We start from the raw sequence: 13,726 nt of genomic DNA, 5'->3' as shown, positions 1-13,726 counted from the left end.
CAGAGTTTATAAGGCAGGCCATATAGTATATACAAGCAGTCCCCTATTTTCAAACATCTGACTTACAAATGATTCCTACTTACAAACAGAGGGAGACAACAGGAAGTGAGAGGAAATCTACCCTAGGAAGGGATTTATTTTTCTTGTAAGCCCTTGTACACACGGTCGGAGATTCCGACGGAATGTGTCCTATCGGACCGTTTTGTCGGATATTCCGACTGTGTGTGGTCTCCATCGGACTGTTTCCGTCGCAATATCCAATGGACCAACTTTTCCAACTTGCCGGTAAAATTTGCCGACAAAATGCTCCGATCGGACATACTCCGATCATGCGTAGCCTACTCTGACGGACAAAGTGCCACGCATGCTCAGATCAAATTCCTAGACCAAAGCTATTGGCTACTAGCCGGAACGTAGTTCCGTCCTAACAAAATAACGTCATCACGTTATGTACAATCGGATTTTCCGACAACTTTGTCCGACCGTGTGTATGCAACAGTTTGGACAAAATCCATCGGACAAAATTCGCCGGACAAAATCCAACGGATTTGGTTGTCAGAATGTCTGACCGTGTGTATGGGGGCTTAGAGTTAATATGGGAAAAAGTTGTCTGCACTGATGCTTTATCACCAATCCTAGTTTCCCTAATAATCCAAAAATCCAATTGTCATTTGGACAGAAAGTGAGGTGAAATCTTCTGAACAGAGGCACAGACAGCAAAACAAATGTTACAGGGGTGATAACCCTTAGCCATGTTTTTCAAAAAGCTTAAAAGTAGTTTTTTTGGCTGGAGCTACACTTTAAAAATATACCTGTTCCAAATTACAAACAGATTCAACTTAAGAACAAACCTACAGTCCCTATCTTGTTTTTAACCCTGGGACCACCTGTATACTGCTGTTCAGAGTATATAGGTCCTGGGGGCCCCACACCTTTTTTTTCTCATTTGGGTGCAGGGTTCCCCTTAATATCCATACCAGACCTAAAGGGCCTGGTGATGGGCTGGGGGGGGGGGGACCCATGCCGTTTTTCTCAATGATTTTCATCTATATTGCCAGGACCAGACATTACATTGCAGTCGCAAGCAATTTTAAATGACTTTTATTCCTTTAGAAATGTCATTTTGTGCAGGGACTGTTCTAAACACGGGAAAAATGTGCCGCTTTACAGGCATACTATAGTCAACCCCCAGGCAGGACATTTAAAGGAATATTTCACTTTTATTGTTTCACTGCTCCCAAAAAAAGTCAGTTTTTAAAACTTTTTTGCGCATTGATACATGTTGATACATGTCCCCTGGGGCAGGACACAGGTCCCCTGGGGCAGGACACAGGTCCCCTGGGGCAGGACACAGGTCCCCAAACACTTTTTATGACAATATTAGCCTTTAAAATTAGCACTTTCGATTTTTCATGTTCAAGTCCCATAGACTTTAATGGTGTTCACGCAAATTTTTTGCCTGATCGTATGTTCTGCCACAACCCGAACCGGGGGGGGGGGGGGGCATTGCTCATCCCTACCCTGTACTACTTCTACTGCACACTGTATAAGACTCATTTCTAAGGGAACCACCATAATGTTTGCTTTTCACATGAACGTGGTTCCTGTCTAGTTCCAGGAATTGATGAGTGAGCTCTGCACAAAAGGTACTCCCACATACAAGCATACAAGGCAACAGGCCCTGCCCACATAATCTTTATCCTCAAAGTGGTTGTAAATCCTCATGGTTTTTCACCCTAATGCATTAAGGTGAAAAATCTTCTGTGCTGCAGCTCCCCCAGAGCCCCCCCCCCCTTTTTCTTACTTGAGCCCGATCCAATCCATCAGTGTGCATGAGAGCAGCGTCTCCAGCCGCTGTCTCTCTCCTAATTGGATAGATTGATAACAGCAGGAGCCATTGGCTCTCGCTGCTGTCAATCAAACGCTGTGACACAGTGAGTGGGGCGTGGGGCCAAGTGTCGCTGTCTGCTTCAATGGACGCAGCAGTGGGACTTGGGAGCATGCCTGCACGGGTGCCCCCAGGGAAAGCAGCTTTCCTGATGGCACCCGAAGGGCTTGGAGTGCCATCAAGGGGACCCCAGAAGAAGAGAATCGGGGCTTCTCTGTGCAAAACGATTGCACAGAGCAGGTAAGTATAGGCATGTTTGCAAACCTTTTAATGTCAATAAAAGGGGTGGGAGTAGTGAGGCAAAGCTGCTAAGACCCTATTTTGTCTCAATCTCTTTATACCAAAGTTTCTCCAAGGGTCAATGAGACTCTCCAAAGAATTGATAAGATGTCTTGGGATCCAAAAGGGGTCAGTAAATGTCTGGGCGTCGGGGGGGGGGATCAAAAAGTGGTTGATGCAATTTGAAAGGTTAATTGGGGTTATTCAATCTTTTAAAGTCTCTGTAGAACTCCACGTTATTTTTCCTAGTCCTGACTGAGGGTGAAGTGAATGGGGTGAGATAATTTTACCCAGGGTTGGATTGGCAGCCAGCAGTCAGAGCTGCCTTATCTCTACGAACTGCATGCACAGATCAGCGAATATGTACAGCACCTGATCTGAGCTGCGATGATGTTACTCTCGTGCACATGAACAGGAGTGACATCTTCATGGCCTGGCCATTTGGCCCAACAGACTGAGATAAATCTGTCATAATAAGCTTATATTCAATGCATAATAGCACATTCCACGAGTAAGTAAAAAAAAGGGGGCTTAATTCCCCTTTAAAGTGGAACTTCGCTCTCCCAATCAACACTGTTTATTTTATAATGCAATAGTAAATAGATAGGAAAGTACTGTTTTCAAAATAGTGCAGCGCTGTGTCTCATTAGGCTCAGTTCACACAGGGGCAACACGACTTTTGGAGGCAACTTGGACGTGACTTGACGTGATGTGACTTGACGTGACTTACAACACTACTTTAAGTCGCCCCAGGCCAGGCGACTTGCCGTGGCCAATCAGAGAATGAGCTCTCAGGGGGAACTCCTTTTGAGAGCTGATAATTCTCTGAGAGTCGCCTCTGTATAAACGGAGATCCGACTTGGAGGCAACCTCCATTGAAATCAATGGGTACCAGTCGCCTACAAGTCGGATTGAAGTAGTACAGGAACCTTTTCTGAAGTCGGAGCGACTTCAGTAGTGTGCATTAAGACAGCTCTCATTCACTTACATTGATTTCTACATGTTGTGCGACCTGAGGTGACTTGGGGCGACTTGAAGTCGGATCTGAGTCGCCCCTGTGTGAACCGGCAAATAAGTGCATATAAAATTCATATCAAACATTTCATGATCAAAAGATATTTTAACTTAAAAAATGAAAATGGAAAAAAAATTGAAAAAAAAGTTAATTTGTGTCAATGCTTAAAAAATAATCACCGCTGTGTTTGTTCGTCCTCAAAAGGACCAATATCCAGTGCACACCTCCACCAGCTAAAGTGCCTGCTCACCTCAAAGATGGTTGTAAAAGCATAGACAAATCACTTCTCGTGTCCACCACAATGCATCAACTTTCACTCTCCAATGGTAATCCTACAGTCTCCAGACTGCTCCTCTGTGTGGCTAATCAGAGTTTGTATTGCCGTCAGACGAACCAACGTGTGTATAAGTCTCACCCTATATACTGGTGATTTCACACATTTACCCTGTTATAGGAGGAAGTAATTTTATTTTGGCGCTGATTGTTTTTTTCACAATTTAGATAGGAAAGTACATCAAATTTATTTGTTTTAAACTTTTTTTTTTTTTACATTTCTTCAGTTACTTTTTAATTTTTTGTCTAGGAAAATGATGTCATACATCCCAAGAGTCATCAGGAGGAGAGGAGAGGAGGGGTTTTGTCAGGAGAGGAGGGTTTTTTTGTCAGGAGAGGAGGGTTTTATTTCCAGCACCGAACACTTGGAAATCTAGCACATATTATTATTTCTATTGACACGTGTCAGGTGTGGGTTTTTGCCTACTCTCTTGGTGTTTTGATTTCTATCCTTCACCATCTTATTCTCTTCAACCTTTATTGGTTGGACCTTATTTACACTACCTACCACCCTGTCCTGTCCTTTACCAAGTACAGGAATTATTACACATTATAATTATGTTTTTTTTTACACAGTCGCTCTCTTGATATTTCAGCACTTATGGTCACTTATGACCATTCTCACTTCCTGGACACTTGCCCTCCCCAGATGTTGTTCTTGTTGGGCCTCGGCTTCCGGCAGTGATGCCCTTAGGGGGTCTCCAATCTCCAGTGCTACATCCCTATAATCTAGCTATATCTGTAAGTATCCTAGAGAGTGGGGGTTATACTAATGTAACTTTTATCCAGGGGTGGACTGACAACTAATGGGGCCCCCGGGCAATAGGAGATTATGGGGCCCCCAGGCAATCAGAGATTATGGGGCCACACAGTATACACAAACACACACACACAGTATAAAATCACACAGGTTACACATACATGTACACACAGTATACACAGATATGTTTCTATTGGCTGAGAAGGTACCGGAGAGGTGGGGCAGCTATAATCTCGTGATTTTTAGACCAAAAGGATGTCGGCAAGCGACATTTCAGATGGCAGATGTAAAAAAAAAACACAGATTTTTACATACTGTCGCTGGTTTTACTGAGGCTGGCAACCCTGATGGGGCCACCTAGTGGCCCGGGGGCCCTCAGGCAGTGCCTGAGTTGCTGAATGGTCAGTCCGCCCCTGCTTTTATCTTAATAATTTTAACTCCCCCCTATTCCTTGACAGGGTCAGACCTCATAGAAATTCAGTTCCTCAATACATTTCAGACTCAATCCATGTGCATGCTCATGAAGAGTAGATTAATCTATGAAACGCGTAGAGATGTTTTATGCTGTGTCCTAATCTATTTTATGTTTACCAGACTATGCTCAGTATTATGTGATTAACTAGGTGCAATCATGTAGCTCCTTGCCTCCATTGTATGTACATATGTATTTACATAAACCGCTTTATTATATGACATGATTACCATTATGTATCATATTATCCATATACACCAATAAATCTATATATTTTTATACCCACATGCCTCATTCTTTCCCCTCCCCTTGAGCTAAGGGCTGATGGATTCTAGGTAGTAAATGCTACACAAATCATTTGCCCTTACTCAAGATGGTCATATCCAGAAATGCTAGTAGGATTTTTTTCAAAGTGATTTCTTAACAAATTAAAGCATGGAGACATGGATGGATGGGGGAAGTTTGCTTTGTTTGCTTTAAATATTAAAAATGAAATAGTGTTTTTGGTTTGTGGTGCTCAGATGCAGTGAAGATCCGCTTTAAGGATGCATTCACACTATAGTATGCATATTTCACATACACATTTCAAGTTTAGCAAAGTAGCTTACGCACCTTTTTGAACTTTGAGTGTTACATTTTTTACCATGCGTTTCATAAGCATGTGCAAGCCATGCAATTTTATGTGTGCTTATGAAACGCAATAGTGTGAATCCAGCCTCAGGTAATACCTACAGTTCAGCTTTAACTCACACTCACACTATGTTTTGTCCAGCATTTGCTGCCATGCATTGCAATGGAAAGCACATTATTCTCTATGATGCCTGTTCACATGAATGCAGCTCGGTGCATTTTTTGAAAAGGTGCTTTTTTTTTGGTGCAGTGCAGCAGGATTTTTTACCCAAACATTTCACTGGGATTGCATGGAAAACACATGTAAAATGTACATACATGCATTTTCAGTACATTCTTGATAGAATTTTGTGTATAAAGTATATTCCTCCCCCTACAAAATAAATGTATGAAGCATGAAAACGCATTAAAATGTGCTACAAAAATGCACAATTATGAAGCAGGACTACCGTGAATTTAGGCTCATTTTTTTTTTTTAACTATACATTTTATCTAATCTCTACCTACGCAGCAAATGCAATAAAAAAAAATGTAAAATATCAATTTCAGTATCAATTTGTACATTGGGATTTTCTGATCTAGCTACAAAGATCTCTCTGAATAAAATCCATCCTTATGCATCCTCTCTGGATAAAATCCATTATGAATCTTCCCTAGATAAAATCCATCCTTATGCATCCTCCCTGGGTAAAATCCATCCTTATGCATCCAGCAATACTGAGCAGTCGTAAGGCCTGTTCTGCTGTGCTTTGCATTTAGCAGGCTAATACCTGTGTGCAGTGAGTGTAAGCCTATAAGCCCAGGCTGGCTGCACTCCCCCTCTGGAGCATGGGTGACTTCCTGTGTGTGTGTGTGCCCCCTCCCTGCTGTCAGTGAGTGTGTGGCTGGGAGGGATGCATTAGCAGCTCTCTGCAGATAGGTGTACTGTATCCTCATCCACATTTCCTGGTGTGCTGCAGCCTATTTAAAAACAATGTCCTTGCAGAGGAAATCAAAGAAGATCCACTCCTCAGGGGGTAAGTGTCTCTTTAAGATTGGGGGGGTTAGTGATCGGAGGAGGAGAGAGAGTGCCAGGTGGAATAATGGCATGATGACTCCATCTGCATTGTTTTTTTTTTCTGCATCTCCATCCATCTGCCTCTATCTGTATAATGATGTTTATAATATAAAGCTCCTTGTCCTTGTAGAAAGCAGCCAAGGCTGTGCATTGGGTGTCATGTCATCAGATCATTGTCATACCCTGGTAGGGGTGGTGCACAGAGCTGTCACTCTAGCCTGGAGGATCACTAGCTGTCAATGTTCCCTGACTCATCTGTTCTGTAATTGTATAGGAGGAACACATGACAGTGCAGCCATAGCCAGGTACAGGGCTGTCAGCTCAGAGCATTGTTGTGCTGCACCATTCAGCACATGTGTTCAAGTCAGCAGCTTTCTCTGCTGGGGGGATTGCATATCATTGGCGGTGTATTTATATAATAGTATTAAACACACTGAGCACTCAGTTCATTAGATACCATTACATGGTGCTTACCTCTAGCTTCAGGGTGTTAGCACACCGCACATTTTTATGTGTCATTTATTAATGATTCCCCTACTGTATGTTGGCTACTATCTGCAAATAATGATACAGTGAGAAGGCACAAATTTTAGGCTCCGTTCACACTAGTGAGACTTGACTTGAGTCGCACTGAATCGCATGACAATGAAAATCACATTGGTACCCATTCTAATCAATGCATATCCTTCCGATATTCTCTGTCTTTTGATAGATAAAACAGAAGTGTAATCTGTTTATTCTATGACTTGTAATTTTTTATAACTCACAGTGCTTTATCCAACTAAGTGCCGGTGTTCTGCCGAGAACTGTCCCCCCCATTGGATAGTGTCCACCCCGTACTGCACAGTGCTTGAGCAGTACGGAGGACAAGGAGATGCCGAAAGTCTCAGAAGATGAACGGCGCCTGCGCACTTAATAGTACCTTGTTCCCTGAGTCCAGGTGCAAGTGAACATACGGTAGATGATGTTAAATAGCACTTAGTAAGAGGGCAGTTTTTGCTTCACTCTGCAATTTTTTATTCTAACTCTATGCCCACTTGGATGGAGGGGCTTGAACCTGGACTCAGTGCGCAGGTGCCATTCATCTTCGAAGACCTTCGGCGTCTCCTTGACCTCTGTACTGCGCAAGCGCAGTACAGGTCAGAAACTATCTGATGGGGATTCGACAAGACACTGGTTCACACTAGTGCGCTCTGCGAGATCGCATGTGATTCGCACTGCAGTGCAAATCACATGCGATGTCCGTGCGATGCGATTTCAGCCATACAGATTCGCATTCGGACCAAACTCACACAGGACCCTTTTTTTTGGTCCGCACCAGAATCGAAAGTGATTTGCTTTCGCAGAGCTCCTGCATTGCACAAGTGTGAACCAAGCCTAAATGTCATTCAGTAAGATCTATTTTACCAAGAAAAATGTATATATACACACACACACACACACACACACGCATATATATATATATATATATAGATATATATATATATAGATATACAGTAGAACCTTGGATTGCGAGCATAATTCATTCCAAAAACATGCTTGTAATCCAAAGTACTTGTATATCAAAGCAAATTCCCCCATAAGAAATAATGGAAACTCAAATAATTCGTTCCACAACCATTTATTCATAAGTCCTTCAGTTTATAGTCCATATAAAAAGATTATAGTGATGTGATAGGTTGTGTAACCATAAAATGTCCATCCACAAAAAGGAAGCCCCCACAAGGGGATTAGAAGCAAAATCCAGCAGGAGCTACAGAGTATAAAAGGGAAGAGAGGGGCCTCTAAGTGTAGCAACATGTTGCTAAAATGTTCTACCTTCAATTGTCTCCTCTTTTATACTCAATTGTGACATGACGCTACTTGTATAGCAAGACATCGCTTGTATATCAAGTCAAAATGTATTAAAAAAGTTTGCTTGTCTTGCAAAACAGTATCAAACCAGGTTACTCTCAAACCAAGGTTTTACTGTAATGCAACGATCCTATATAAGTATGGAACCTTCAAGAAGAACTATAGGAAACTAACAACCTTTTTTTTTTTTTTTTTTTTTTTTTTTGTGTGGATAGAGTAAGGGAGGGTTCTAACCCCTATCAAATTTGTTGCCATCTGTGTTCCATTGGGGAGATTTCTCTTCACTTCCTGTCCATAGTCAAAATAAGAAGTGATAGGAAATGCCTGCAAATTTACCAAATCCATTGGGGTCTCCCAGGTCACCAGAACTAGTGTCCCTATTGGAAGATTTCCCCTCTATTACTTTTCAGGGAGCAACTCATATTTGTGATTTTCTTTGAGACCAGGTTTACATATGTACGAATTGGATGCGGTTTTCACTGCATCCAATTCGCCTGACATGTAAGTATTACCGGCTCTCAGTGGATATATGTATTTTTCTACATATTTTTGGTATAAAAAAAATCGCAATAAGCGTATATTGATTGGTTTGCACAGAAGTTATAGTGTCTACAAAATAGGGGATAATTTTATGGCATTTTTATTATTCTTTTTTTTTAATGGTGGCGATCTACATTTTTTGTGGGGACTGCGACATTACGGCAGACACATCGGACAATTTTGACACATTTTTGGAACCATTGGCATTTATACAGCGATCAGTGCTATAAAAATACATTGAATACTGTAAAAATGTCACTGGCAGGGAAGGGGTTAACACTAGGGGGTGATCAAAGGGTTAATTGTGTTCCCTAGTTTGTGTTCTAACTGAAGGGGGGAGGGGACTGTGTAGGGGAGATGACAGTTCTCTGTACATACTTTGTATGTGACCGCCGGGCCCTCACATCGGCTGCAGGGGCGAGCAGCGCGTGCGCCCCTAGTGGCCACATAGCGAAGCACTGTAAAATAACCTCGTTTTACCTAGCTGTGCCATTCTGCTGCAGTACAACTGCGGTGGCTGGTCGCAAAGTGGTTAAAGTGCCATGTTGTTTAGTTTATGCAGTGAATAGACCCACCAGCAACATCCTTATTACATTGGAGCCAAAGCAGTTGGTCCTTAAATTGTACCCAACAATTTAATCTAATAATGAGCAGCAGAGCTAGGGACTCTTCATAGTCGGCTTAGAGACTCTTGCTAATCAATTGTGTTACAGAATGCAGTACTTGCGAGATGCAGTATATGGCATGTACTATCCACAATCTGAGTATTATGGTGTCGGAACATTACAACCTCTTTCATTCCCTGCAAAGGTAAAGCATAATGGACTACTATGCATCTCATAGTAGTCCATTATGTGTCACTTACCTGACACAGGAGCCAGCAAAGTCACCGCTGTCCCCTGTAGTTCCGAGTGTCCATCTTCTTGGTGGGTCTCGCTGCTCCGGCACTGTGATTCGCTGGAGCAGAGATGACGTCACTCCCGCAAATGCGCACGGGAGCCGACACTCGTGGCATATCGCCGCGATCTGCGGCTTACCCAGTGCGCCTGCGTGCCGCTGTCTATGGCGCATGCGTCGTAGACAGTGGTGCCTGTCTTCAGGTAAATATCTCCTAAACCGTATAGGTTTAGGAGATATTTCTTGGACCTACAGGTAAGCCTTAATCTAGGCTTACCTGTAGGTCAAAGTGGTTTGTAAGGGTTTACAACCACTTTAATAGCAATGCAAAAAATATTTCAAACGTCTCCAATCACATTAGAGCAGTTCATGGTGGAAACCTGGATTCTTTTTCCTTTTGTGGTTTAGAACAGGTAAAAAGATTGATAAGAAGGGGTGACACACACCGCATCCTGCTTCAGCGGGAGGTGTGGTGGATTCATAAATTAAATATTCGACTTCCTGGAATGAATAACAGAAGGGATGTTAACTCGTTTATAAAGTAACAGAGTTTGGTATTGGAGTGGTTAATAATCCTTTAATTCAACCATTTATGTCTCCTTTTTCCATTCCCCCTTTTCTTCTGGTTCTACCAACCTCACGTTTTTAATTGATTCTTAATTGATTTTAATTAGGATGTACCGCCTCAACTTGCTAGAGGAATGTAAAGTTCTCAATATAAGTTTTAATCTTAATGTAACTTTGTATGCTATGAGGAAGGCTTAGGCCGAAACGCGTTAGTATTTCAGATGTAGCACTGCTGTTAGTGCTCCAATAAAGATATACAAGAAGAAGCATTGGTGTTGCCGGAATCTTTTGCTAATTTTTTTACTAGATCTCTGGGCTGCTGGGTGTTCCCCCCATTTCCAGACAATTATTGAAGAACTGACGCTGCAAAGGAGGAGAGAGCCAATAGGAAATGTGGACTTTTCTCTCTCTAGCTCCTCCCTCTGGCCACTGGAGACCACTGCCAGTGCTAGGTGTATGGATAAGGGGAGTGTGTGGAGGCATACTGGACTCTAGTGGCTATTCTTGCTTCTTGTCACTATTGTCCATTTATTCACACAATTGCATATTTGTTGGCAAAGTTTTGACCCAATTGTCCTTTTGATGCCTGCATATTGCCAAGATTGCCCTTTGGTTGCCAACATATTGTCATGATTTTCTGTTTGTTGGCCATTTATGTCACAAGGTTTTTGCTCTTTGTTGCCCAGATATTGTCACTGTTGCCCATAAATAGCCACAATTGTCTGCTTGCTGGTCATGTATTGTTAAAACTGTTTATTTGTGAGGGAGAGTGCCCATGGCTGATTATTGTCTGTTTTTAGTCACAAATTTATTTTCTAATAATTTTGCGTGGAATGCAGAAGATATCAAATTGCTGTCAAGTTTTTATCGTTGTCTTTCTACCCCAAATTTTTCTGCATTGGACAATGTAATGGCTCATTTACACCAGCAGCTATGCGTTATGCAGCGAGACACAATACACCTGCCCTTAAATTAGGCTCCATTCACACTTCTGCAATTTGTCATGCAACTTCGGACATCAGAGTAGCATGACAAGCCATTTCCCATATTTTCCAATGGTTCATGTACTACTTTGGTCCGACTTTCATGCAACTTGAGGGCCATAGACTTCAATGTTAACCCTCAAAAGTTCCCTGAAAGTTGTACCTGAAGGTTATATAATGCAACAGTTATGCAACAGTCCCCTGACCCCCAGGCGGTTTTTTGACAAATACCGCATGTGATACTGCCAGCAAACCCCTTGTGTTAATTATCGCATGCTTTTTACTCTTTGGTCCTTTTGTGAATTGGACTTACCGTATATACTCGAGTATAAGCCGAGATTTTCAGCCTCTTTTTTGAGGCTGAAAGTGCCCCCCTCGGCTTATACTCGAGTCATCGCTGTCTGCCCGCTCGATCAGCGTGTCGAGCAGACAGACAGCGGCCATTCTATGATTCAAAAGCCGCGCCTCCGGCTCCGCCTTCGCCTGTGATAGGCGGAACACTGAATTTCCCAGCAGCCTGTGTTCCGCCTATCACGGGCATCGTCTCATCCTCGTACTACGGACGAGGATGATACGACGTCCGTGATAGGCGGAACACAGGCTGCTGGGAAATTCAGTGTTCCGCCTATCACAGGCGAAGGAGGAGGCGCGGCTTTTGAATTTTACAATGGCCGCCGACGAAGAGGGCACGGGACGGAGGCAAGGCAAGGCACGGCACGGGACGGGACGGGACGGGACGAAGGCAAGGCACGACACGGGACGGAGGCTCGGGACAAAGGCTCGGGACACAGGTAGGCTGGACACACTCCATTCCCATAGCTAGTTGCTCATTTAAAAGTTTTTTTTTTCCAGCCAAGTGTTGATGCTTTGTAAGTGCTTTATTTGTGCTTGTACACACCTTTTGTTAAAACTCTTATGTCTTCACTTAGAGTAACCTCAAGATTTTCTTCCAGCTGCTTTTCTGATTGCTATTTGTTCTCATCAAAGGTTCTCTGAGTCCTCTGCAGAAGTTGCTTTTAATCACTGGAACATTGTGCAGTCACAGGTCATCTCACTGTAGAAAATACACCCTTGTACTTTTATTTGCGAAGATTTAGTGGGAAGGTCTGAGCCTCATATCTTTATATGAAACATCATAACTATGTCAGAAAACACATTTTATTGTCTTTAATTTACAGAAGACTTGAATAAGAATGCCACAGGCAACAACTGAATGATGAAACCTTCTAGGAAATAAAAATAAATAATACTCTGAGGGTGAAATTATATATACTGAGCCCAGCCCTGACAATACACACACACACACACACACACACACACACACACACACACACGGATGGAGACACACACACACGGATGGATGGATGGATGGAGACACACACACACAGGGATGGATGGATACACACACACACAGGGATGGATGGATGGATGGAGACACACACACACAGGGATGGATGGATGGATGGAGACACACACACACAGGGATGGATGGATGGATGGATGGAGACACACACAGGGATGGATGGATGGAGACACACACACACAGGGATGGATGGATGGATGGACACACACACACACAGGGATGGATGGACGGACACACAGGGATGGACGGACACACAGGGATGGACGGACACACAGGGATGGACGGACACACAGGGATGGACAGGCATGTCTCACCCTCGGCTTATACACGAGTCAATAAGTTTGCCAGTTTTTTTGGGGGTAAATTGGGGGCCTCGGCTTATATTCGGGTCGGCCTATACTCGAGTATATACGGTAAGAGCTTTTTATGCAATATTTAGACCCCTTTCACACCACGCCGCCCATAGCGTCGGCGGTTAAAACGCCGCTAAAAAATTTTGCCGTTGGATTTGCGGCACATTTCTACCAGGACGCTTTTACCCCCCACTAGCGGCCGAGAAAGGGTTAAAACCCCAGCAATATGCTGCAATAGCGGCGTTTTGCCGGCGGTATTACAGCGCTGCCACATTTGGAGCTGCTGCCAGGACTTTTCCTGACGTCCCTCAGGCTTTCACACTACAGACAATGGTGCAGCAGTTTTAGGGCAGATTGCAGGCGCTATTTCTAACGCTATAGCGCCTGCAAAACTTCATTGGTGTGAAAGGGGTCTTACCAACACATTTTGTTTTTGGTAAATACTGCATAATCGTTATTTTCTTTTTTTTTGTGAATTGAACTTTATTTACCGCATGTGATAATTTATGCAAATGGAGAACCTGATACCCTTATCTCATGTGGTAAAGCTTTGTGAAATTGACCCCATAAATTCATTCATTCTCCCACCCCTTGCAGTAGGGAAACCGAGTAGGAGGTCTTAAACCATAAAGGTCCATATGGGCCCAAGGTGCATGCCAATGACCATCACCTAGGGGCAAAAGTCTCAGTACGTTGAGGTTTTTTTTAAAGTGAGTCCAACATTACCAAGTGGAA

General features: G+C 43.1%; 1 protein-coding gene across 1 annotated transcript in view; it reads left to right on the top strand.

Annotated features, from left to right (window-relative positions):
• Positions 1-6,228: 6,228 nt before the first annotated feature.
• The window catches only part of ATP8A2 (ATPase phospholipid transporting 8A2), a 1,022,388-nt gene continuing 1,014,890 nt past the window's right edge, over positions 6,229-13,726 (top strand). Inside the window, exon 1 of the mRNA XM_077484049.1 lies at positions 6,229-6,393. Within this exon, the coding sequence (XP_077340175.1) occupies positions 6,351-6,393 (43 nt within the window). The 5' untranslated portion in view covers positions 6,229-6,350. The remainder of the gene's footprint in view (positions 6,394-13,726) is intronic.

The sequence above is a fragment of the Lithobates pipiens genome, unplaced genomic scaffold (genome assembly GCF_037356315.1).
Source record: "Lithobates pipiens isolate NorthernLeopardFrog02 unplaced genomic scaffold, aLitPip1_a1.2 Scaffold_16, whole genome shotgun sequence".
In the NCBI taxonomy this organism is placed as follows: domain Eukaryota; kingdom Metazoa; phylum Chordata; class Amphibia; order Anura; family Ranidae; genus Lithobates; species Lithobates pipiens.
Note: the sequence above shows the minus strand (reverse complement) of the source record. Positions and strands in the feature narration are given on the sequence as shown.